Raw genomic sequence first — 27,704 nt, 5'->3', positions numbered from 1 at the left:
GGCCACAATATAATATTAAAAACAAAATAAAACCCTTCCTTCAAACCTCTCTTTGAATAAATCTATGGTTACCTCTGAATTTAAAAAAAAATTTAATGACTTCAAATTTTATAAAGCTTTTCCTTATTTTGAATGACAACTAGTGCCATTCCCCTTCCATATCACAATGCTTCATATTTTTCAAAGGCTCCCCAAGCTTCCTTTTCTAAATAAATAGCCTCTTCAATCCTCCAACCAAGCCACATTGGACCTTTAACCACCATGGTTACCACTATGTGCACCTCAATCTGTCCATCAGTACGGCCTTCCCTGGGTGGTCTTGTCGAAGCACAATATAGAGAACTATTACCCCTTAGTTTGGCTAGTGTTCATCTAAAGTACACTGAAGGCGGGGGACAATGGTAAGATATGTACACATATAATACCTGAATTTTAAAAAAGTGAAAAAATAAAAATAAAGTACACTGAAGGCATTGTAATTTGATCAAAACTAACTTCATATCCATTCAATATTTGATAACATGTTCTTGGACACTCCTATATACTGGGCATGGTATAGGTAGTAGGACTACAGCACTGAGGAACATGCCAGCCCTGATCTTATAGATAAAGGATTTCTTACTCTCCTAGTGATCCCAAGGCCTAACATTCACACTAGCCTTAGCTGATTACAGTGTGTTGCAAATAAAGCCAAGAAGATAAGTTTATGACCCATGTGGATTAGTGGAAGGCTGAAGACTGGGTTTTCTTCCTAACTTAACCGGTTATGACATAGAAATTAATGTTTCTTAGTTTACTTTTATAGCTTACATGTGACATTGCCAAGAATTGACCTTGTTTTCAAATATATTTTTATTGATTTCAGAGAAGAAGGGAGCGGGAGAGAAAGATAGAAACATCAATGATGAGAGAGAATCATTGATCAGCTGCCTCCTGCATGCCCCACACTGGGGATCGAGCCCACAACTCAGGCATGTGCCCTGAAGGAGAATCAAACTGTGACCTCCTGGTTCATAGGTCAACGCTCAACCACTAAGCCACACTGGCTGGGCAAGAATTGACCATTTTTTTACCTTTAAATGTTAGTTATAAATGATTTTAAATGCTATTAAATTGCATCACCTATATATGTAGGGTGGCATCATCATCAGGGCTATATTAGTGAAGACTAATTTTCTTTCCCAGGACTCTAAGAACACACCTCCCCCTAGATATCAACTTCAGGGGGTGCATGAAGGGTTTCCAGTTCCAAAAGAAAGACTTCAATTTATTAGAGCAGACAGAAACCCTGGGAGTTGGTTACGGATGCCCAGAAGACTCTCTTGTAAGTACCAATCAATCAAAAGCTTTTTAATAATAGTAAATAAAAACAACACTTATCACTCTCAAAAGCTATATAGCTCTTTTCAGCTTCCTTGTAATTCTAGGAATCATTAAGCCAGGAAGGCTCCTGGGGTGCCTCTGGGACTTGTCCAGTCGGCTCAGTTTTCTATCAGTGTGGCTTCCAAAGCCCAGAGAGGCTGTGAGAGCCCTGTTAGTACTCAGGGCAGAGGAAGGGAAGACGTTGAAACCCCACCTGTTAGAGGCCCACAGAGGGAAGGTTAATATGCCTGAATTCCAGTACAAACCAGAAAGTTTTTTTTAAATAAAAAGAGACACAACTATTAATATAGAAACTAGACCTTTGGTGTGTGAGAAATTCATTTAAGCTTTGGTAATTATTACAAACACTAAATTTACTGTTTGGGCACACAGATATCTCGCCGAGCATATTTCAATGGACAGAGTTTCATTGCTTCAACCCAGAAAATATCTTTCTTTGATGGCTTTGAAGGAGGCTTTAATTTCCAAACATTACAGCCAAACGGATTACTATTCTATTATGCTTCAGGGGTATGTATTTGGTTTTTATCTGAGGAAATTTCTTTATGATAATTGTTTTGTCTATTAGAAATACTGTTAAGCATGTTAGTAGTGATTTTCAATTTTGACTTACATGTACTCACACAGAATTCCCCATTTCAGACACTTTATAAAATACTAGAGGCCTGGCACACGAAATCATGCATGGGTACGGTTCCTAGGCCTGGCCTGCGATCAAGGCCATCTTCCCCAGCTGCCACAGGTGGACCCACCCCCCGTTCCCTGTTCGCCATTGGGCAATTGGAGCCTGATGGCCAGGGGAAGGGACCGAGAGGTGGTCAGTGCGCCTCATAACGACTGGTCGAGTGGTCGTTCTGGTCATTCCGCCGTTCAGTCGATTTGCATATTACACTTTTATATATAGATTATATATATTGTACATCAGGGGTTCGTAATCTGGGATTCATAGACCCACTCCTCAAAGGTTTATGAGAAGAATTCAGGAAGTCTGTAGACTTGGGTGGGGGAAAATTACATCTTTATTTATCTAACTAAAATTTAGCATTTTCTCCCATTATAAATGTGGGCAACAAATCACAATAGTATTAGCAGTACCTGTAACTTTTTCATTAATAGAAATGACAAGTATTTTTCATTTCACGTTTAAGTTGTCACAGATATCTCAAAATATTAATTTTGCTCATTGCTACTTCTAAATTACAGTAGTTATTAGATCTGCTACTAGATTTTATTATTTAATGCCTTAATAAAGAAGTACCTATATTACTATATCACAGATTTATTGTTTTAATATTTTGAAACTGTGTTTCAATGTAATTGGTTTCCTTTGTGTTCCTATACATTTTGTTGTATGCATATTAAAACATTATTTTATGAATGGGTCTATATGTGTCACCAAATTGCCAAAGGAGTCCATGGCACACAAAAATGTTAAGAACCACTGTATGTTAAGAATAAACATATGTGTGATTTAACTTATAAAATAGTAAAAAGAACATATTTTTCTCTTCGTGCATTTGCTGCAGAACACTTGAGCTCAGCTTAAAGACATCTTGTTTGAGGAATAAAATAAGCCCAGCTGGTGTGGCTCAGTGGTTGAGCGTTGACCCATGAACCCAAAAGTCCTGGTTAGATTCCTGGTCAGCGTACATGCCTGGGTTTGGGGCTCGATCCCTAGGCGGGGGCATGCAGGAGGCAGCGGATAGATGTTGATGTTTCTCTCTCATCAATGTTTCTATCTCTCTATCACTCTTCCTTCCTCTCTCTACAATCAATAAAAATATATATTTTTTAAAAAGAATCAAATAAGATCTGTACAGGTTTAATGACCCTAAGAGTCAACCGATTTATCTCTGAAAAGTACCAAGAGATACACTGATGGACCATGTCATAATAGCAGCTTTCACTTTTCATACTTATTACTTTGTATCTATCACATTTATATTGAATTGAATTTAAACCAGTAGCATCTGTGAGAATTTACCCAAAGCGCTTTGTAGAACCTCTGTTACATAACCTGCCTCAGATTACCATGGTTAATTAAATAGCACTTTGGTCCCCAAAAAAGTAGTATGTGCTGGGCTAACTGTAGAGTCTGGTGCCCATATAAGGGAAGAGAAGCAAGATTATCATTTTGCCAATATTTTAAGACAAATGATAAGCAAATTCAGAAAAAGAGATGTTAACCTGCTTTTATTTAAAATTTCTCTTCTGCATCTATAGATGAAAAGTGAAATATTTAAGAGGCCAAACTAGCAAATTAACTTTTGCCTGATAATCTAGCCACATTCCCAAAGGGATTCAAATATAGCCCTTTCAAAAGGGATTAAAGGGAGACATGATGGAGTAGGCAACTCTCAACATGACAAAATCACCAGAAGGTTTTAGTTCTAAATGTATATAGGAGATTTATTTTTCCATTGAAACGTGTCTAATTTTATAGGCAACACCAATACAAGCAATCAAGTATTTTGTTGTTATTGTTATTCATAGAAAGTGTTTTACAAGCAAACTTCCTTCATACTGGATGTTCCTTTAAGCAATAACATTAAGTAAATGTTAAAAACATGTTCTTTTGGATACCTGGCTCCCTACTTAAAAACTTGTGCTTGCATTTCAGTCAGACGTGTTCTCCATTTCGTTGGATAATGGCACTGTGATCATGAACGTAAAGGGAATCAAGGTGCAATCAGCAGATAAGCAGTACAACGACGGGCTGTCTCACTTCATCATCACCTCTGTCTCCCCTGCAAGGTACAGGTCCTCACGATATATCCTTTCCATGTGGTGGCCTTGTTTGTCGGGCATGATTCTGCCAATTGTCCACTATGAATAATTGGCTATTCTATTACTTTTCTAGTGTTTAAAAAAATAACGGAAGGAGCTACTTGCCTCCTTTAAAAAAATAAATTGCTCTTAATTTTCAAGACATGCAAAATAAGACACTATGAAATTACTTAACAAAAATATAACATCCCCACCCCCCCAGTCAAAATAGGCCCGAACATGGAAGCATGGATCAGACTGACAGATCTCAGAAGGAAGATAGGGTGGGTGGGAAGAGATTAACCAAAGAATTTATATACATACATTCATAGCCCCTGGACACAGACAATAGTGCAGTGAATGCCTGGGGTAGGGTGAGAGCTGCATGGAGAGGGGCAAAGGAGGAAAATGGGGGACATCTGTAATGCTCTCAACAATAAAAATTTTAAAAAAAAATTAAAAAAAAACATAGACTATAATCTCCTTGAGGAAAGTGCCTGATTCAGTGGAGGCCAGTGTTCTGCACAAAGGAGCTCAGCAAATGTTGGTTTCATTTCATTTTACATTTGGAGGTTGAGAATGGAATACTTATGGCCCCATTTTAAAATCTCCAACTTTATCTTTAAAATATGTGATACTGAACTTCTTTTCCATCGTAAGAAGCTTTCTGGGATAAGACAGGAACCTCTGTTGCAGACGGCTCCCATTCTGTGTCCACTTCCGTGGAGCCCTCCATCAAAGGAAAACGTTAATAGGTCTTTTCAGGACTCCATGTCCAATCAGGACCAAAACCATTCACTGGGCTTTACAATGAAAATGGTCTCCCACAAGCATGTGTAAATGATCACCATGAGGAAGGTAGATCCTGATTTTTTTTTTCCACCAAAAAGAAAAACAAGCAAACAACAACAAAACAGTGCTGATGACTAGCCATCTTAACTTCTTGCTTTTATGAGTTTAAATTCTAATCCTGGTTGGGAGGGCCTTTTCTGTGTACAGAAACATTCAGTCCTTTTATCCTAGGCCTCATAAAGCATCTGGGAAGCTATTGTCTTTTTATTGACCAGATGTCCCATTTCAATTCCCTGAGAAAACCTGTGACCTAGAATGGCACTCGAGGTAGAATGTTAGCTGTATGCTCTGTAATGATGTTTTTTCTCTTGCAGATATGAACTGGTAGTAGATAAAAGCAGACTTGGGAGTAAGAACCCTACCAAAGGGAAAGAGGAACACACACATGTAGATGAAAAGAAGTTTTACTTCGGCGGCTCACCCATCAGTCCCCAGTATGCTAATTTTACCGGCTGTATAAGCAATGCCTACTTTACCAGGTATAATATTTTTATTTTTTATAAACCCACATGGTTAATAAAGAAGATCAAGTCAATAATGAAAATATTTGCATTATTCAAACAGAATATGAAATTTATCAGAGGCATAGGGTAGACATTAGAAACTTGTATATGCTTGAGCAACTGACATACTTGGGTTTGTAGTTACCTTTTCTAGCCCTTTAATTTCTGTATGACTTTGGCAAAGTAAGCCTTTTTTATTCACCTGCAAATTCAGATAATAATAGTACATGCCTGGTATGCTTGTTATGAGGATTACATGAGATAATGGGCATAAAGCCCCTGGCATACAGCAAGCTATAAATATTAGATGTGATTATTTCCGTACATCTTATTAACGATAGAGTACAGAGTAACATACCCAAATCCTTGTTACAGGTTTAAGAACGTGTTCTTAATTTAATGCCTGACTTTAAACAAAGCCATTAATCTAGGTCCTTAACAAAGACAATGAGGGCTCCCTGAGTACAAGAACTAGCAAGAGAGGAATTTGACACAGACTGAGTAATTCAGAGGCGGCCCCAGTCATCCAGAGTGTGGTGAGGGAAACGATGTTCCTCTGTCAGAATGTGCTGGTACCAAGCAGGAAGTTATTAATTAATTGGTTAAATGATCATTTTAAATATTCTGATTAAAGTAGCGGTTGATGGATAAAGATCCAACACACACACACAAATTGTTTTAATTGCTCATTTCTCTGACTTTCTCTGAACAACATTTTTAAGGTTTTTTTTTCCCCTTTGTTACAAACACAGGTTGGACAGAGATGTGGAGGTCGAAGATTTCCAGCGGTATTCTGAAAAGGTCCACACTTCCCTTTATGAGTGTCCCATTGAAAATTCGCCATTGTTGCTCCTTCACAAAAAAGGAAAAAATTCCTCAAAGCCTAAAACAAGTCAGAATAGAAAGGTAAAAGACAATGCTGTGCCAAGTTCCCGAATGCCCTAGTATTCCACGCATGCAACTTTAGACCCTGATGCTTTGTAGAATTTACTCTAATTTGCAGCTATACAAAGATAAGGTTCTTGTAGTAGCAGATATTCCAACTCACTGGCTTTGTCGCATCAATTCTTGTTCCTAAAGAAACAGTTTGAATCAGCTTTTCCTCATACTTCCAACTACTTTTCACTTAGTGTGGTTAAAATTGCTCCATGCTTAACAATTGATATGTATAGATCATATCATTAGTACTACTATTCTCTAGTATCATTTGCTTTTGTGTAACAATGGCAGGCTTTTGTCAAAATCACAGAAATTGTTAAAGTTTCTGACCTTACCCTTTTTTCCCCCTCATTCCTTCACCTTCACTTCAACCACTCACGTGTATCATTGATCTGTGACATCAACCAGAGCTGCTCCATCATCGAACCTTGAGTTCTTCCATGGAATTCTCTGGCTACTTTTCTTTCTCATTCTTTTAGTCCAACCTTTCCCACCCACTGCCCACACCTTCCTGGTCCGATTTTCACAATGAGCTCAGGTTCCAATGTTCCCACCTGGTCCAAGCCACCGTCATCTCACATCTGTATTATGGCAATAGCCTCTTAACAGGCCTCCCTGCTTCTGTATGGTTTTCCAACAGTTTCTTCTCAACACAAGGGCCAGATCGTTATAAACACAGCATATCCCAAAAACATGTGTACACACTTTCGCAGCTGATAGCTCAATTGATGTTTCTTTCTTTTCCGCCAGATTAAGTTTTGAACAAATGAAATTCGTCCTAACATGCTACTGGGAATTTGAAAACACACTTGTAGTACAAGCACTGCCTTTATAATTATTCCAAGTGTGTATACACTTTTTGGGATACTCTGTATTTATAAGGTGATAACTCGCTTAATTTTCACTCCTTTTCAGGTTTAACTGATTTGAAATAATGGGTGAAGCCAGACTAAACTTTGAACAAAGAAAATTAATCCACTAGACTTTTTTATGGGGATACATAAACGATAAAATTTACGGCACAAAACCGGCAACAGTTGACGGATTGAGGGTGCACAAATACCAAACAAAATGATTCTTAATGTTTGCGCTTCCATTGCTTTGAGTTATCAGCAGTGCCTGGACCAGAACAGTCATCAGTTTGAAAATAGGCGTTGACAAAGTATTCATTTCTGCGGATTCTTTTAAAGTCTGAAAATGAACTGTATGTTAATAAACACTGACTTTTATAATCATTCAAAGTGTGTATACATTTTTTGGAACACCTTATGTAAGTCATATTATGTCACTCCTCTGCTCAAAGTGGACCCCAGCTATACTCAGAACAAAAGCCCACGTTCCCACAATGTCCTAAGAGGCCTCATATGACCCAGGCCCCTTTTCCTCACTAGCTCTTCTCCCCACACTGACCTCCTGGCTATTCCTAGAATGGACTATGGACACTCCAGCCTTATGGGCTTTACTTCAGCTGTCCTTCTGCCTAGACCACTCTTCCCCCAGTATCTGCACAGATACCTCCCCCTCCTCTTTCTAGGACCACTCAGCTCGCCTGTGCTCAATGAGGCTTACTTTATATGACAGCCTTTCTCCTGCCTTCCACAGTACTACTGGTCTCCTTTTTCTAGTTCTTTTCCCCATAGCATTTGTCACATTTTAATTGATTATATACTTTATTTATTATGGGGGTGTTTGTTTGTTTGTAGGAGAGCTGGCTGATACCTTTATTGCTTAGGGGAAGGGGTGCTCAGGGTCTCTTGATGGGCGGGCCGCTTCCTCTTCACCATCACCGGCTTCTGGCTGCGCTGGATGGCGCTCCCCGTGCGGAGGGCTGCCCTGCGCAGATCCTGGCGGTACCTGTTCTTGTGGATCATGTGCCGGATGCTGCTCAGGGTGGCCCGGGCGTTCTTGTTGATGGTGGTCTGCACCTAGGAGGTGGCCTCTCCGCTTCATGATGACCACCACACCTTTGCCGTGGGCGCCGGCTCCACGCCCATCGTCTTGCTGTGAATCAGCCCGTTGTAGAAAGGAGTTGAGGGCCTTCAGGTTATTGGGTTCCTGTTGATCAGAAGCTGGAGCAGTTCCACATGATCATGCATTGCAGATGGGCAGACCTGGCGGCAGCCAGAGACGTTATTGTTTATTGTCTGTCTCCTCTGCTAGAACACAAGCTCTTGTTTTGTTCATTGATTTATCCTAAGAGCCTAGCCTAGAGCAATGCACATTAACAGGTGTTCAATCAATATTTAGCAATCTGCATCATAGAGTTGTTATAAGGGCTAAATGAGTTGATGCATGAAATGCTCTTAACACAGTGCCTGGCATGGAGTAAACATTTGGTAAACGTGAGCTGCTATTTATACTAATAAAAGGGTAATATGCTAATTAGACCGGATAGACCTGACGTCTTCCAGACGTCCTTCTGGACAAAGCCATGGTGGCAGGGCGGAGGCAGAGGCAGTTAGGGGCGATCAGGCAGGCAGGCAGGTGAGTGATTAGGAGCCAGCGGTACCGGATTGCAAGAGGGATGTCCCAGATTGGAGAAGGTGCAGGCGGGGCTGAGGGACACAACCCCCACCCCTGCACAAATTTCGTGCACCGGGCCTCTAGTATTTCTATAAAGTCTCAGGAGTGTTTCTGGAGGTCAATTCCTAAAAGTGGAATTGTTTAGATTAAGGGAATGTGCATTTGCAATACTGACTTAGAGTCTCACAAATGACATTTGAAAAAACCTATTGTTCCTTACAATTGCTAACACTGGATATGGTCACATTTTTATAATTTAGTCAATTTAATGGACAAAGTTGGCATCTGATTGTGGTTTACATGTTCTTGAATGCCAGTGAGGTTGAGCATCTTTGCAGGCGAAGAAGTGATTTCCTTCCAAGGCTGGCTTTTGAACCATCAGCAGAGGGAAGCACCCCGCCAGCTTCTCACTTCAGATGGTTTTTCACTGCCCATTATATCTTGGTTTTTCACTGACCATATAGTTCAGCTTACAATAGAACACTTTTTAGAATCCCCATGAAACTTCCCTTTGTTCACACATGATTTCTTTATCGATGTTAATAATTTTGTTCATGTACTAGTATAATCAAATCTTAGAAGTTTTTCGGGATCCCTTCCTGAATTTCACATGTTAGATTTTTTAAAGTGATTCAGGCAGAGAAATAATTTCATTTATTTTTATGAAGGATTTTGCTAGGGGATACTTTGAAGGATTTTTCAGAGGAGATTATTAAATTCTGGTGAAATCTTACTGTCACCTTTATATACTGATACTAAAAGGTTTATCCTGAGAATTTTTTAGCTGGGCCTTGAACACTGTCAGGTGATCGTAGAGAGCATGTTAATGTCATAGGATGATGAGGAAGATCAACCTTCTAAAGCAAATACAGTTTATCACTTTAAGTGAATACAGTTTTCTGGATGAAGCTGTCTATCAAATGTAATTTCCTAAACAATATTCATAGTCTCAAGGTTACAATCAACAGTTGCTATTGGAACTATTAACACAAACTTTTCAATATTATAATAACCTCTTAGTCTTTATGGTAAAAAGTCTTAGAAACTCAATTTTGTAATAAGATACAAAATCACTATAGATTTCATTTATATTTTTTAATAATTAGAATGTCAGTGTTTGCTAATCTTCTCTTATATTTGCCCTTTTATCAAAAGCTTCTTAAATAGCTACCAAGAAAAACTTGTGGCCTCAGGTTTAAGTTTTCATCAAGGCTGAATCATAGCAATTAGGGCTCATAATAATTTATTTTCACAATAACTTCCTAATATTCCATTTTATGCACTTATTATAATTTATTTAACCACAAATAGACTCTCAGTTGTTTCCAGTTTCTTCTCTTTTATAGATGAAAATCATAGTACATTAATCCATAATCATATTACTGAATAACCTTTTAGGATATATTCCTAGAGGCAGAATTATTGAATCAAAACAAATTACTTTCCAAAAAGGTAAAAGTTAATTTATATTTCCTCATGAGTATATAAGAGTACCTATCTTACCACTATGTTCCAGCTTGAAAATTTTTTGTGATATTTATGTTTCCAAATTTAATTGGGAAAGCATCTCCTCGTTTGGTGTTTAATGTGATAATAAACATTCTCTACATTGTAATAGACATTCCAGATATCTGGCCAACTACTCCCCTCTCTGAGAACTGATTCCCTCCCTCCTGGGGGTCCCAGTATTTTAGGTTTGTGACTTCATCTACCTTGATATAGATGATTGGACCAGGGTAGATCATGTCAACTCAGCTGAGCCATCATGGTCTCTTCTTGGAAACTCAGAACCCAAAGAGACTTCTCTGGGCTGGTCATTGACTAGAAAACACGTAAACCTAAGAGCTCTGTGTTAATCATGCACAGATGAAGAAGAGAAAAAGGCAGAAAGCTGCCCTGCAGAGAAAGAAGAATGGTAACAGACACTCTGAGAAAAACAAAGCTGAAATACCCGAAACATCCAGGAAGGAGTGCCTTGATTCTTCCTAGCTTTCTAATTCCTTATTCTTGCCCCTGGTAGGACCCACTCTACTATCTTCCCTTGGATTGTGTTCTTAAGATACTACCATAGCTTTGTAACACATTGCCCTCTTTTTCTTAAGTACCTTAACTAGTTTGGCTGTTAACTGAAACAAAATAATCTTGCTAAATTGAAATTGGTACCACCAATTGGATGCAACTAATAGACTCAGAAAAAGAAATTAAATTGATAAAGTCAGAGTCTAATGGGGTTCGGGGAGAATCCCCACACGCATAGCCTTTAAATAATAAGCTGAGTCTCTATTAAGTGGTAATGAAGTAATTGATTAAATTATAACTTCTCTTTTTACAAGAGAAAGATCCTAGTCTATACATTCCCAAATTGAAGCAGAGAAAGGCAGGGCTGATGAATTGAGACTGTCATGGTCCAGTAACCTCCTGCTTTGCTGAGCCCCTGTGATCTAGTTCACTGTCGATCCTCCCATAGTTAAGTGGATGCACTGACTGAGAAAGAGTGAGATCATCTCTGTAGAAATGGAGAGAATGAGGAATAACCAGGATTGGAGAAAACTCCCAATCCCCCACCCACCTCTCACCCCCACCTCCAATGAGACAAAAGTGATCATATCTCCATTTATAAGGCATGCTGCTCCACTGAGGTTGGAATACAGCATGGAGTTTGGGGAAGTTTCCCAAGATATGTTAGAGGGAAAGTTTCCAGGAAGCCCGATTCCATCCCATTCTGCCCACTCATGACTGGGATGATGAGGGCCTGGGCCACAAGAATATTGGTAACTGCACGTATTTCCTCCACCAAGAGAAAAACCTAGCTTCTGTACCCGTGACCCAGGTTCTGAGTCCTGACTACTACGAGGAAGGGAAGAGGGGATGGTGTGACCAGGTGGGCTTTTCTTTAGGAGGGTGAGTCTCCAAGCACCACCCCACTTTCTCTAATCTAACTACCACCCTTAGATTCTCCAGGGCCAGACTGAGATATCAAACCATTAATCTTATGATATCTCCTGGAAATATCTACTGGAAATTTTTACACTGTTTTGTTCTTCTAGTAGAAAACCTCCTAGATTTTAGGACTATGATAGATATATTTTAATGTGTATAGTTCTTTTGATATTTCAATGGGAATTAGGGATGGGTGAAAACTAAAGGTGTGAGTTCATTCAATAATCTGGAACCAGGATTTTTCCCCTGGATCTCATCCTGACTTGCTGTGTTCTCCAGTTCTCTCCACTTCAAACATTTCCTCTCCTCTCTGCTCTTCCTTTGTTGCAAGCTTTCTTCCTAAGTGGGTCAAATCACACCACTCCCCACTTTTAAAACCTGTGGGGCTCCTCACCACCTAAAAAATAAAACCCCAAGCTCCAGCAAGTCATCTAAGGTTCTTTCTATCTGGTAACAACCCATCTTCCAATTTGCTATTTATATACCCATTCTTCAAATAGATTTTCAGTTTCTTAAAATACAGGAACCATTTCTCACTCACCTTTCTATTCCCCACCACACACCACTGCCCATGGAAGGCTTACAGAAACATTGATTTCTTTCTCCTTCACTTCTAACTATTAGGTAATCAATAAACACTTGCTTGAATAAATGAATCAATGCCTGAATGATCAGATTTATTTGCATTTACTTTTGCTTCAAAAAGTAAGACTAAATAACCATAATTTCACAACTCTAAATTTTAAAATCAGCAGTGCAATTTTAAAGCACAGGTAATTTTTTAAATTGTTCTATCTCCTGTCCCATAAATGTTTACTACATAGCTTATTACCAAAAAATATTCTTAAATATTTTGAAGTTGTTGCTAGGTATTTTAATGTTTTGCACAGCATGTTTAAATAATAAATTGTGTGTGCTAAAGTGATATTGTTGCCTAATATATGTGGATTTTATTGATTGATATGCTAGGGTTATTTTATTGCCAACGTTTTTTAGGGATCATGCAGGAGGCAACCGATTGATGATTCTCTTTCATCATTGATGTTTTTATCTCTCCATCTCCCTTCCTCTCTGAAATCAATAAAAACATATTTTTAAAAATAATAAAAAATAAATGATAGAACATTATCCTTATAGCTTCCGTTTAACTCTGCTTTACTATCATAGACTAGAATTTTGGATTTGTTAACATACTGTATTGTTGTTTGTTGCTATTACTGCTTCATCTCCTGCTATCATTTGCATATAGCATGATTAACCATATCATTAATGGGAAATGCACAAATAGTACATGCTTTGTTTTATTATTGTTGTTGTTGTTGTTGGGTAAGGAAATAACAAATGAATTTTTGCTATTAGTATGTCACTTTTATCCCTTAGTATCATTTATTCCCTATTCTTATAGGGAGAGAAAAATAAAGACGCACCTTCAAGGGATCCTATAGGCCTGAAATTCCTAGAGAAGAATGCTCCAAGAGACTCTCACTGCCACCTCTCCAACAGCCCTAAAGCAATAGAGCACGCCTATCAGTACGGAGGAACTGCCAACAGCCGCCAAGAGTTTGAACACTTAAAAGGAGATTTTGGTGAAAAGTAAAGTAACATACTATTCCTCCAGAAACGTAATACCCTGACCAGCCTTCATCTTTATTTGCATATGTGTATTTCCAGTGTCTTTCCTTATCAACCTTCCAGCAGTTAAGAAGCATTCCACTTACTATCTGAAAGCAATTTGTTTTTTGAGGGGGAAGGGGGGAGAGAAGGTGATATCAAGGTTAGATGAGTCCTTGAAATTTGCCCCATCTTTCTCTCTCTCTTTTTTTTTTAATATATTTTATTGATTTTTTACAGAGAGGAAGGGAGAGGGATAGAGTTAGAAACATCGATCAGCTGCCTCCTGCACACCCCCTACTGGGGATGTGCCCGCAACCAAGGTACATGCCCTTGACTGGAATCAAACCTGGGACCCTTCAGTCCACAGGCCAACACTCTATCCACTGAGCCAAACCAGTTAGGGCCCATCTTTCTCTCTTTGATTGTCTTTTCTTGTTGATAAGACACAGCAAACTCCTAGGATAATGCTGTTTTATGCACCTTACTTTTGGGAAGAAAGTCACAAAGAATGTAATTTATTGGAAAGTATAAATCATGCACTATTTAGTATTCATTTTGATGATAAAAAAAAAGATTCATGTGGTACCGAAAGGGAAGATAATAAGAAAAAGATGATAACCTCTATTGGCCCTCAATCTATCACTGAAGCTCCTCATTTCTTCCTGGTATTCACAAATCTTCAGGCTATTTAGTATTATTAAAGGTTTATTTTTAAATGTTAGCACCCAAGCAAGGCCAGTGTGACTCAGTGGTTGAGTATCGACCTATCAACCAGGAGGTCACGGTTCCATTCCCAGTCAGGGCAAATGCCCAGGTTTCAGGCTCATTCCCCAGTAGGGAACATGCAGGAGGCAGCCAATCAGTGATTCTCTCTCATCATTGAAGTTTCTATCTCTCTATCCCTCTTCCTTCCTCTCTGAAATCAATAAAAATATTTTTAAAAATAAAATGTTAGCACCCAAATATTCTTATATAGGTCTTACATAGCTCTTTTTCTTAGACAGGCAGTACATTCAATAAGAAACGTCTAATAACTTCTAATTTGCTATTTGCCTAATAGGCAAAATCAGTATTTTGTATCCTTCAGGAAGAATGTAGAAGTTAGCCTAGTAAATGTATTTTATCTATGGCCTAGAGCTAAAGTTCTAGAAAGTTTTTAATTTCTACACACTTTGGTGGCTATGTTTAATATGTGATATTCATTGATTAATTTTTACTGTGGAAAAATTGCATCTGTATTTTAGATAGTACACAAATCATATTGTTTATATACAAGTTTCCATATACATATTAATCACTCACTAGTTTTTGTCCACATGAATAAGCTTCCTCAACATATAGATTTTTGCTAAACTAATTGCAACCACATTTTTAAAGCAAGATATGATATGGTCTTTAATTGAAACAACACTTTCTTAAACGTGGAATGTATTCCTGTTGTATAAGGAAATGGAGACGGATTTACATTTTTGCACTAGCAGTGCTTATCCATACATACTTCATTAATAATGCTAAAGGATCATTAGAAGAAACGCTGCTTGGGAGTACAGAGAATGGCTACTTATTTATTCTCCCTTACTCTGTATTGCTTTGGGAAGTTAGAGATCACCCTCAGTCTCATTTTACAGGTGGCAACCTTTTTCTTTTCATTTGCCAGATCTCAGTTTTCCATTCGTCTGAAAACTCGCTCCTCCCATGGGATGATTTTCTATGTCTCAGATCAGGAAGAAAATGACTTCATGACTCTATTCTTAGCCCACGGCCGCTTGGTTTTCATGTTTAATGTTGGCCACAAGAAACTGAAGATTAGGAGCCAAGAGAAATACAATGATGGATTGTGGCATGATGTAAGTTGAAGGCAGAGAATATTATTCTCAGCAAATATTCACCACAGGCAAATGGTCTGGCACTAATGCTCCACTATTGGTTTCTCTAGGAGCTTCTATTTTAAACTTGTTTCTATATGCTCAGAGTTCCGTTTCAAAAGCTTTTATTAATTTCTTATAAAAATCCTGATGCACACTCTTTTAAAAGAGATACAGTCTGAGTATAATTTTTTGACCAATCAATTTTTAATGCAATTATTTTAACCGAAGAGTCAATGGCCAACATAAACTAAAGTTTGGTGTCTAAGGATTTTTCACTCGTGTTTTTCTTACTGCCTTCATATTCTAGATTTTCAACAATTGCTGAATGTCTTTCCTGGACTAAGCTATGGTAGATACAAAGTGAGGAGTGTATCTGTTAGGAAGATAGGACATAACAGGGAGAACTACCTGAGTATTGAAGCAAGTCAGTGTGTCTATAATGAAAAGAGTAAGCAATGTCAGCTGCCTTAAAATAAATTACAATAGATTTAGGAGACAGCATGTAGGCTGGCCAGCTGGAAGAGCTTCATAGAGAATTCTGCTAAATATATGCTACATTCAGAAGTTAAGCCTGTAACTTTGAATCAAGCCTCAAAGCAAGAGACTAACTCCTGACCTTCAGAGAAGGACCCTTTTTCTAAAGGATTCCTGCACATTTCCCACAGTATTGAAATAGGGAAGTTGGGAGGGGAGGCAACATGGTCTTTCCCCTCATCTAGGGATGTACTTGAGATGTGCTATTTACCTTCTCTCCATCCAGGTGATATTTATTCGGGAAAAGAGCAGTGGCCGACTGGTAATTGATGGTCTTCGAGTCTTAGAAGAGAGTCTCCCTCCTACTAGAGCTGCCTGGAAAATCAAAGGTCCCATTTATTTGGGAGGCGTAGCTCCTGGGAGAGCTGTGAAAAATGTCCAGGTAAGCCAGGTTGTGACTAGGTAGAGTCATTGACCTTTAGAGCTGGAAGATCATTTACTCCAGCCCTCATTCTGTGATTAAGAAACTGGCCAGAGTGAAACGGTAGTTTGGCTGGAGATGAGTGAGTGTTGGCCACCCTCTGACATTACAAAGTCAGAAGTGATCTTTTAATTCTAGGCAGAGGTGAGATGAAAAAAGTTTCAGAGGTATAAATTGGCATGAAAATTTATGTTTAAAGAAGATTCTTATTTATCCAGCAAGTACCCATACCTTTATGTAAACAAAAACAAACAAAAAGGAAGTCACTTGATTATGTATTATTGAGTGAAAAAAACCTTTCGGGCAATTATGTAAACCATGATCTCATTTTTGTTTCTTAACACACACACACACACACACACACACACACACACACACACACAATTTGTACATGTGCAAGGAAATATAGTTACCCCGAGAGAAGTGAGGGCATAGTAAGAAACATGTTATTTTTATAATTTAAAAGTTTAAAATATTATACTTTTAAAAAACAATTTAATAATAAAGTGACTGCTTTAAAGGACTAAATTTTCATATATAAATACAGATTTGATTTTAACACAGTTAATACATTTCTAAGATTCATTAACATATGGGATAACACCAAAAAAAAGGGAGGAGGGGTTTGTGTTTAATTAAATATTAGGTAAGTAGTCCCATTTTATGACCACCTCTTTAAAAGATTTCAAAAGCAGTTATCATGTCCTGTGGTATGATAAATATTCAACCACAAAAACAGCCAATGAAGCCAGAAATTTGAGCTTTCTGATGTTTATTTAGCCATAGTAAATTTAACAAGAGCTTTGCTAGCGCTTATCGGTGTTAGGTGATCTTGGACACAGTTATCATTCTTGAAGAAAAACAAACTAGGATATTTCTAATATTCAGTTTGAAAACCACAACTATAATTTATTTGGTCATGGTATACGTAAACATTTTCATACTTAACTACAGCAGGCTGACATTATCAAGGAAAATTCCAGCTTGAAAGAACTAGTTAAAAGGCAACTACCTGGAAAGCAATTTATCATTTCAGATAGCTAAGATAAATCAGGAATTACTTGGTTTCTCTCGAGACTCAAATTCCTACATTTTTATTCCCTTTGGTGCATCTGTGAGTGTTGAGAAAATGGATTTTAAGAAATGTCTTCTTCTCTCAGATAAACTCAGTCTACAGTTTCAGTGGCTGTCTCAGCAATCTCCAGCTCAATGGGGCCTCCATCACCTCTGCTTCTCAGACATTTAGCGTGACTCCTTGTTTTGAAGGGCCAATGGAAACAGGAACATACTTTTCAACAGAAGGAGGATACGCAGTTCTAGGTAACAATGACTTACGCTGAAAACATGAATCATGAAATACTTCTTTCTTAGGAGTGTATAACAGGGATATTGGGGCCCATTAGTTAGAACTTCAGAATGCCAAACTCACTCAGCCCTAGGAAGTGGCTTATTTCCACAAGGACCACTTTCTCCCTCCCTACTTCTCCAAACCAGAAACCCATGCCCATCCCTGTTTGCTTTCCCCAACCAGAACTTCTCCACAGCTTCTAAACCTCTGGCTGTAGACCATCTTGGCTCCTTTAGAATTGTCCATGCTGCTCTGTGATCTGATCCATGTCAGCTCTCGACCACCTTGCTCTCTAGGTCTTCCTCTCCTCCCTCATAGCATGACCCATTGTCCCTACTAAAGGAAGTTCCACTTCCTCCCCTTGCGCTACAACAGCAGCAGACAGTGCTAATCTTCGGAAATTTTATTTCTGAACTAGAGGCCCGGTGCACGAAATTCTTGCACAGGTACGGTCCCTAGGCTTGGCCAGTGATCAGGGCTGATCTGTGGGGCGACCAGCAGGGCAATGGGGGGGGGGGGGGGCACTGGCACCCGCCTTGGCCAGCCTGGCACCGCTTGCTCGCTGGTCCCACCCCCCACCACCGCCACTGGTTGCCTCCCTCTGCTGGGCAACCAATGGGGCGATCAGGGGGTTGGAGCCACTGGCACCCACCTTGGCTGGCCTGGGGCCTGCATGCAGGCTGGGGGCAGCTCCTGCATTGAGCATCTGCCACCTGGTGGTCAGTGTGCATCATAGCGACCAGTCGTTCAACCGGTTGTTCTACCGGTTGATTTGCATATTAGGCTTTTATTATATAGGATTTGTATTCTCCTTGGCTATTACCTTCTCTCTCATTCATTAATTTTTATTGTATGCTTCCAGTCTGACAGTCCCTCTGCCAGGTGAAGGAACATAAAAGTTCTAAAAATAAATAGAAGCTTAACTGACTACATATAATCACCATCCAGTACATTCCAACAAACATTCCTTAGCACAACCATTAGGTGTGAGCACCAGGGTAGGTGTTGGGAAAGAGGATTGGAAAAAGGTATAAAATGTCCCACATATTCCCTGCTCTCAGGCACTTAGGTACTTTGTGCACCTCCTGAATAAAGACATTCCAGTGCAGCCAAGTAGACCTTCTTAAACCACCACCATGTCCAATAGAGTAACTAGAGGGAATATTTCCTCTCTTTGTCTAGCTCATGATATTACTTTCTTTTCCTTTTTCCCTACTAAAGCACCTACACTCACATTTTTCCGCCCTTCATTAAATTTCAGTGATAAGATCTCAGAAACATGGACAGCTTAAAATGCATAGCAACTAGCACAATTTATGTTCTCCATAAACATTAACTATTAATAGCAGGAAAAATTAAAAAGTGATTTATAAGGAGACACATTGAGTGAACATTACTAAGATGCCCCAGTTTGCAATGGGTCTCTTGGAGTGAACATGGCTATTCTCAAGAAGAATTCATTTTCTTTCATCACTGCAATAGCAGCTCCTAACTGCATTTGCTGATCTCACTTCTTCTTTCCTATAAAATGCTCTGCAGCACTGGTGGAAGCTATCTTTATTTGTTTAAAAATTGTTTTATAATACAGATCTCATCAAGTCAGCTTTATCATTCAATGAATTCAAAATAAAGTCTGACTTCCATATTTGCACACTAGAGCCTCCTCCTCCCCTTAAGAGGACAATCCAGCCACACGGGCCTCCACAGTGCTCTCCAAACACTCCAGCCTCTGGACTTATTGTACCCTTTCCTCCTTTCTCACTTTGGACATATTAAATGGTCCTCCTCCCCTGATCTCCCACAGCTATAGTGTATTTTCAGCATGCTGTCCCCACCCCACACTCCGCAAGAATGATGTACTACTATCTCAGTTCCCTACAGAGCTTTCCACAGTGTGTTTGACATAAAAAATGCCACTTTCTACTTTTCTACTAAAAAAGGCATCATACTTTCAATTATACATACAAAAATATATTATTATAAAGTGACACCATAGTTACAAAATTTAGGTTGCTGTTCTTGAGACCTACTAGTATTTCTCGCCATAGATGAGTCTTTCAACATTGGACTGAAGTTTGAGATTGCCTTTGAAGTCCGTCCCAGAAGCAGTTCCGGAACCCTTGTTCACGGTCACAGTGTCAACGGGGAGTACCTAAACGTTCACATGAAAAATGGGCAGGTAGCGTGTTAAAGATTGTCTCAATGGGCTATCTCCTGTGACCTTGGATTCTAGATCTAAAGCAGATTCATTTTACAGGAGGTTTTCATCAATCTTTCCCAACTGGGAGGGGGCAATAACAGGGAAGCTATAACATGAAATTTAGATGCAGGCAATATTTAGATTCAAATTTAAGTATATGCTGGGAATTGATTTGATTAGAACAAAGAGCCATGAAAATGTGACATAGGTTTTTAAAAAAAGATCAACAATAACCACGTAATTAAAGGGTTTTAACAAAAGAATTGCATCTTTCTTTTTACAACAAATAGAAGCAGCAAACATACCCAACTATCAAAACCTACAAACATTAAAACATCTAGAATCTATGTGTACTAGCTGTATATACATACATGTATTATGTTCAAAGCTAGAAATTTTAAAAATTGTTATAAATACAACTTTCATTCTAAAATATTACTAAAGAACTTCCATGAGATCATTCAAATATAAGAAAAAGCAACATATTTTATTCGTGTCTCTAACTTGATATAACTGATTTTGAGTTCTGATACCTCCTATTAAACAATGTAATAATAAAATGAGTTCTTATATGGTGCTTCCTATGTGCGAAGCACTATTCTCAATGCTCCATATGGACTAACTCATTACAAATGAGAAAACTGGCACAGAGTAAGTGGGAGCACTGGGCTATGAACCCAGGCAGTTTGGCTCCAAAGCCCATGCTCTTCACCAATACCATAAGTGCTTTGTCTAACACCTTTAAAAAGTAAAGGACTTCATTCTGTTATCTTACTATTTCTCTTCCTCATCTCTCCTGTCATTATTTTGTTCTCTCTTATCAGAGCATTCGGTTTAAACTATTTCATAGCCTATTGCAGAGTGACCCCTTGTGTTCAAATTACAAAGCATGCATAGATGTTTGTTACACTATTGCTTCCCTGTGAGTTATTTAAGAAATTTCGTTTTATCACGATGAAGAGAAATTAAATTAAGATATGTAATGTACTGGTACCTGGTCTTTTGCAGGTCATAGTCAAAGTCAACAATGGCATTAGAGACTTTTCCACCTCAGTAACTCCCAAGCAGAGTCTCTGTGATGGCAGATGGCACAGAATTACAGGTGAGGAGAGCTGTGTGTCCTGGGTTTCCTTATAAAGTGAGTCCACACACCCACCTGCGGGATGATGCTGGGCAGAACTTAGATTATAACTTATATGATGGGATAGATGATAAATGAGAGTCTAGAAGTAGCTGAGAAGAGAATCAAATGTTATTGTACTAAAATGTATATTGAATCCACATGTTATTTGAAAATATGAATGCTGCCAAAATAGTCTTGGGGAGTTATTTAAATAATGCATAACTTATGGGGCAAAAATGTGGCAGTATCTTAAGTATTCTTAAATATCTATATGAAAAGAGTATCTTAAATATCCTCCTTTTCAAAGGAAAATGTCACAATGATTGCTTGGTTAGACATTGATGTTTTCAATGATATAAAAGAACGTGTGGGATTTATTCTGAATAAAACCTATTGCTGTGATAAATAAGTTTATGTGAAAATGAATCATTCCAGTGCTGTCTTTGACCAGTCTTTGCCTTGTATTTTAGTTATTAGAGATTCAAATGTGGTTCAATTGGATGTAGACTCTGAAGTGAACCATGTGGTTGGACCCCTGAATCCAACACCAGTTGATCACAGGGAGCCTGTGTTTGTTGGAGGTGTTCCAGGTAAGAATTGTTTAAAAAGGACAAGTTCCAAATCTGAAAAACAGTAAGTTCTCATCATTACTGTTACAGTATTGAGAATTGAGCCAAGTGTTTTCACAATTCACCTAATAACTCTAAGGATTTTATTCACAATGTCCTTTCATGGGAAAAAGTATACTGACACCTGTGACTCCTCACACAAGGATTACAACAAAGTAACACCGAAGAACTATACCCCAACACTCTAACCAGTAGATATTACTCTCCCTCTGCAATATTTGTTTATCTTCTTCTTTTCCCTTTACAAAGTCTCCTTACACACAGTGAAACACTATCTCTAGCACAAAGACAACTCATGTTCTAATACTGCTCTAGGATCTGAGAACCTTGGAGGACTAAAAGTGTGCTGATAATTGCTTTCGTTACTTAGTAGGAAAGAAGAGAATACACAGTTCTCCCTGTCCAGGATTAGGCTGAATTTCACAAAAAGCTGGAGACCTGAAGTTCTGTTGTTCCTATGTAGTGGCATTTCCTAAGGGAGGTTCCCAGGTGCAATTCTGTAAACATCCTCAGTAACACCGCTGCTGTCGTCTTCCAAGAATGGTGTGTAATTCAGGATGATGAGAGGAGGACACATATGAACAGCCCACATTTGTTTTAAACCTCAGAAGCAGGCACCATGACCTATTTTTTCCCCAGCTGTTTTAGTGTTCTTTTATTTTTAATTGCATCTGTTTTAATACTCTGTTTAAAGTATTACAGATGTTCCTTTTTTTCCCCCACTGACCCCCTACCTCGAACCTGCGCACCGCCCCCCCGCCCTTCACCACACTATTGTCTGTGTCCATGGGTTATGCATATATGCATATAAGTTCTTTCATTAATCTCTCCCCACTCCTCAATCCCCCCACCCTCAACCCCCTTTCCTTCTGAGATTAATCAGTCTGTTCCATGCTTCTATGTTTCTGGATCCAGTTTGTTCATCAGTTTATTTTGTTCATTATGAGTGAGATCATGTGATACTTATCTTTCTCTGACTGGTACCCCATGAGACAGCATGGAGGGACCATGATCTTTCATTAAATGTGTTTTCACACATTTCACTAACTTGGAAAAACCAAATGCTAGATAGCTGGAGAGAAGGATATAAGAAAAAGATAACAAAACTTTTATATCTGGAATTTGGTTGGGAGGTTAAGGAAAAACAACATGAGTTTCCCTAGCCTCCTAACTAAATTATTTTAGACTGGCCCATATAAAGGCAGATAATGCTTTAAGTAAGAGAGCTAGAAAGCACAGATACTAGTAAAATTGTGCATCTAATTTTGGGTATTCCCAACATAGTAATAACTAAACTTTCCTCTGCTTTATAAAATGTAAAATTTTCAAACACCAGTATTGACAATGGCAGTAACTTACTGATGAAATACTTGGGACACCCATAAAGTAACACTTCCTCTCCTTTATTGTCCCTATCCCTTCCCATCGCCATTCCCAAGTCCTCTCCTCTCCTCCTGCTCTTGCTTTCCATTCTGAAAGGGAATCTTGGCAAAGGCCATCACAGCACTTCATGCATTACCATGTAGATGTGTCACATCGGTTCTTATATTTCTTCACATTGCTTTCTTTCTAGACATCACAATATTGTTTAAAATATTTCAAATTTCCCCAGGGCCTACAGAATCAAGTTGAGCATAGCACACACGGTCCTTGATCATCTGGCCCCCCCTTAACCCTGCCCCTGGGGTCTTCCCACGCCTTCCGGGACTTGCAGTTTCCTGAGTGTGCAATGATGCTCTGTTTGCTCCAGGCCTTTGCCCAGGTGCCCAGGGCCTCAGTTTCTGGAAAATGTTCTTCTTCTTTTCCTCCCCTAGTACCTTTTCAAGAAGTAACTTCTTCCATTCCTCCCCCAATGTAACTCCTTACTGACCTTTAGGACTCAGCTCAGACTCTACTTGCATAGGCATGCCCCCTCTCTCCCTAGAATGTGCTATGCATACCACTGTTACAGTATTTACCACAGAATGTTGTTAAAATAAGGAGTACATCCCTTGCTGCCAGGGAACATGACTTCATTCAACACACAATGAACATTTATTAAGAGTCTATAAAGCCCCATGCTAGGTTCTGGGAGACGGACAAAATAAGCGTGGCCCTCCCTCATAGGAGTTATATTTGTTCTTTACTTTGCACCCAAAGTACTTACTATATCATACAAACAAATATTTGTCTCTCTGATTTTTGCTAGTTTTAGATTCTGATCTTAGCATCACATACTACCATCATCTCTCTACAACAGTTGCTAAGCTCCACAGACTGGGTGGGCAAGATGCCCAGAAGACAAATCCAGCCTGCCTGAGACATCATGAATAGCAAAGTATATTTAATTGATTTTGAGAGGGGTGGGGGAGCTATCAATTTGTTGTTCCACTTGTTTATGCATTCATTGGTTGATTCTTATATGTTCCCTGACCGGGGATCGAACCTGCAACCTTGACATATCAGGACGATGCTCTTACCAACTGAGCTACTTGGCCAGGGAGAATAGCAGATTTTAGGTAATGAGCCAGCACACAGGAACTAGCATGCGTGGGGGTGCCTAACCACCATCCCAGAGCTTTTAATTCCTTCTAGGGATCATGCCAGCAAACCTAGAACAAAAGCAATTATAATTTAAGCTGGATGTCATTCATTACATCATTTTAAGCTGTTCAAGATTAATTCCACCAAGATGACATCAGAAACTGGAGCATGAAACAGAATAACTAGAGGAAATTAGGCATAAATAAAACTCTTAGAATCCCAACCAGTTCTATACCATGTAGAACCCTGGTGACATTATTTCTATTAATAAAAAGTTAATTCATTAAAATTCAATGAAGTATACACCAAAATAAGTCAACTTTACTGTATGATAATTTAAAAGTCAAAGTTAGAAGTAAAAGCTTTTTTGTTACTATAGTCCATATGTGCACATTCACACGTGCGTGCGTACACACACACACACACACACACACACACACACACACACACTCACAGATCTGACCATTCATTCCTTTCCTGAAAATCCTGAATTATCCTGTATATAGCCAAGCTTTCAAACTGAGGAATGTGCACTCTTAAAATCATGTGTTGATTTTATTAATCAATTACCTTAGGGTTCTGGGGCACTTCATTATTGTCATTACCTATAGTATGTCGTGTCGTGAATTATGCACACCATAAATTTCTGTATGAATTATTTCCTCTAGATGACGTCCCCCATGAACTAAAAAGTGGTAAGCTTGGGCAGAATCAAAATCCATGTTCTAAACCTAGTCTCTGAAATGGGCAGAAGACACAGATATTTCTATCCTTATAGTCTTTCATGTTTGCTCATTTTTATTCTGATAATGTACACTGAGCAGGCATAAAGAATATATATATGGTCATACTAATCTAGAGAAAAGGGGAATTGATCTTTCAGGCCGCTTCCAAATCTAAAACTTTATAATTATCATTCTAGATATAAAATGCTATTTCCATTATTTATTTTAAGTACAAAGCTTCTGTATATTCTTAATCTACATTGCTTAGGAAACTTATTCCAGCAGCTTGATGTTTAATTTGCTGTGTTGTTTTATGTTCCTTCTTGACTTATTTCTAAGTACTTTGCATCTTTTATCTGCTCCTGCTCACATAGCTATTTGTACATAATAATAAACTTTGGCTTAATGGATTTTAATTTCATAATATTTCTAAGCTCTCTAAATTGCTTTAAATTACATTGCTTCTACCATCCCAACACATTTAATTGTGTCTGTGCAATTAATAAGCATAAGGCTTCTTCTAGATCTCTAATTAAGATAAGAAAGTTCTCCTGGCATACCGCAGGGCACCTTTGCCCACACAAAGACTAGGCTGGTTATCACTATCCTATTTATAGTTCTTAAATCCTGAGCTCAGAAAAATTAAAACTTGGTTTATTCGAATTCATTATTTTCTCATTAAGTTTTATGAGCTTGGCAAAAGTGTGGAGGCTTAAGGGTGAGCAATAATGATACCAATTAAATAGAAACATTAACCAAGTCCAAAAATAGTATGGAAACTAAAATTTCTTTCCCCTTCTCAGGAAAACACACAAAATAAGTGAGGCTCGGGTAAAATTAACTCCAAAAAGTACAGGTAGATCCTGAAAATTCACTGCTGAGGCTTTGCATGTAACTGGCAAATTTCTGTCTTGGAAGACAGCTAAAACATACTTAGAAAATTGATTTGTGAAAAACATGGCAAAACTTTATAATTACCACATGTTCATATTACTTCAAAAGCAGACTATGTTCCTAAGAATATTGGTAAATAACTGTATCTCATTTTTGACACGTAAATCATCCTGATGTGAGCAATTTTTACCATGAAGTAATATCTGGGCTTGGAATGCCTCAATTGCCATCTTTGATTGCTTTCTTTCTTCAGAGTCTCTGCTGACACCACACCTGGCCCCTGGCAGACCCTTCACAGGCTGCATCCGTCACTTTATGATTGATGGGCGCCCAGTGAGCTTCAGTAAAGCAGCCCTGGTCAGTGGCGCCGTGAGCATCAACTCCTGTCCAGCAGCCTGACACAGCAGAGCCAAGATGCCCAAGGACCAAGTTCTTCAGAGCACTGAGAGGAGCACCAAGCCAGCCGGAGGACCGGCAACCCTTCCTCCTGCCGAAGCTTTCAGCCACGACCTACAGGAATCATCAGGGACTGGGTGTTTATTATTTCTCATTTGGATTCTTACTTTGGATCTAAAATGTCTGCAATCAAAGAAGTGTTAAACTTACTTGTATTGTATTACTTCCTGCTGGTGAAATTACTGTTCCTGTTTCTAATAAAATAGAAGGGATTCCAAATAAACACTGGCACACATTTTTAAAGTGTGGCTAGATTCTCAGATTCATCTTTCTTTCGAGGAAGATAATGTTCAATCTATACCAAAATATCTTTGGTATGCTTTTTGTTATCCTAGAAAGATTTACTGATTTACATAACATCTAAAAACAGATGACAGATTTGCTTTTAGCACTTCTGTTTGGTCTATCAGTATAACAAGAATATTTTAGGTTTATAGCAGTTATCAAGCTTTCATAAAGTAAATTTCTAACAAATTATTAGAAACATTAAATTATACTTTAATATTTTAGATAAGAAAAAAGGAATTAAACTACTTTTTCCCCTTATGTCTTTAAAATAAAAATATAATTGTACATAAGGGGAGGCTCCTGTGGGATATTATTATGGTGTTCTATAGGAATCCTGGAGGGTGTGACAGCAGAGAGAGAAGGACAAAATAATGAATTCAATTTAAAATTATAAAAGTCATTTTAGTAAAAGCTTTTTACCCTCATATATATGTAACACAACTAGTCTTATCTCTAAAATTTTATAATATTTTAGATATATATATTAATAAAGTCTAGAAAAATAGGCTTGAATAATGGGTGGAATATTAAAGTACAGAAAATGAAATAAAAGAATTATACATGAAAAGGTAATCAAACTTGAAAACAAAAATAGGCCCTCATATCAAAATAGGGTTAAAGATATGGGGCGGGGAATAACTGGGGCAAAGGGGGGATAAAATATTTTGAAGAATTACTAAGGGAATAAAATAAACTTTTACCTTGAAATGTTATATATGTATACTTAAATTCCCTGCTACCCTTCTGTCTCAGGTATATTAATAATAATGTTGAAGATATCAATAAAAATAGCTAATATCAATTCATAGAGGACTTACTAAGTGTCAGGCTCCATAATAAGCTAAAGTTAATTTCATTTCATCATCCCACTAATCCTATAAGGCAGCATTTGCAGATGAGAATGTGAAACTTAGAACACTGAGGTAACCTGTCAGCTGTCATTCAGCTAGACTGAAGAGCCAGAATTTGAATGAGGAACAGCATGATTATCCCTTGCTTTCCACCTCCAGAGGACTATCTGCTTCAGACCGATGCTCAGCTCATCCGTAAATCTGGAGTCACAAACCTAAATGCCTATACAGCCAGAGAAGTACCATAGAAGCTTTTTTTTTGGAAAAAAGTAGCTGGAAATGTGAAATGGGGTCGGGTGGGGGTAGAGGTTGAAATGGCCTGAT

The 27,704-nt window shown here is 38.4% G+C and overlaps 1 protein-coding gene and 1 pseudogene across 1 annotated transcript in view; one reads left to right on the top strand and one right to left on the bottom strand.

Moving 5' to 3' along the window:
• Positions 1-27,163, top strand: part of LAMA4 (laminin subunit alpha 4) — a 145,608-nt gene extending 118,445 nt beyond the window's left edge. Inside the window, exons 27-39 of the mRNA XM_008160047.3 lie at positions 1,186-1,324; positions 1,756-1,893; positions 4,004-4,137; positions 5,316-5,480; positions 6,257-6,410; positions 13,312-13,499; positions 15,178-15,367; positions 16,149-16,304; positions 17,504-17,663; positions 19,740-19,870; positions 20,900-20,993; positions 21,485-21,604; positions 26,039-27,163. Of these exons, the coding sequence (XP_008158269.2) occupies positions 1,186-1,324; positions 1,756-1,893; positions 4,004-4,137; positions 5,316-5,480; positions 6,257-6,410; positions 13,312-13,499; positions 15,178-15,367; positions 16,149-16,304; positions 17,504-17,663; positions 19,740-19,870; positions 20,900-20,993; positions 21,485-21,604; positions 26,039-26,184 (1,915 nt within the window). The 3' untranslated portion in view covers positions 26,185-27,163. The remainder of the gene's footprint in view (positions 1-1,185; positions 1,325-1,755; positions 1,894-4,003; positions 4,138-5,315; positions 5,481-6,256; positions 6,411-13,311; positions 13,500-15,177; positions 15,368-16,148; positions 16,305-17,503; positions 17,664-19,739; positions 19,871-20,899; positions 20,994-21,484; positions 21,605-26,038) is intronic.
• LOC129150523 (60S ribosomal protein L28-like) lies at positions 8,165-12,479 on the bottom strand (annotated as a pseudogene).
• Positions 27,164-27,704: the final 541 nt, after the last annotated feature.

Source organism: Eptesicus fuscus, chromosome 10 (assembly GCF_027574615.1).
Source record: "Eptesicus fuscus isolate TK198812 chromosome 10, DD_ASM_mEF_20220401, whole genome shotgun sequence".
In the NCBI taxonomy this organism is placed as follows: domain Eukaryota; kingdom Metazoa; phylum Chordata; class Mammalia; order Chiroptera; family Vespertilionidae; genus Eptesicus; species Eptesicus fuscus.
Note: the sequence above shows the minus strand (reverse complement) of the source record. Positions and strands in the feature narration are given on the sequence as shown.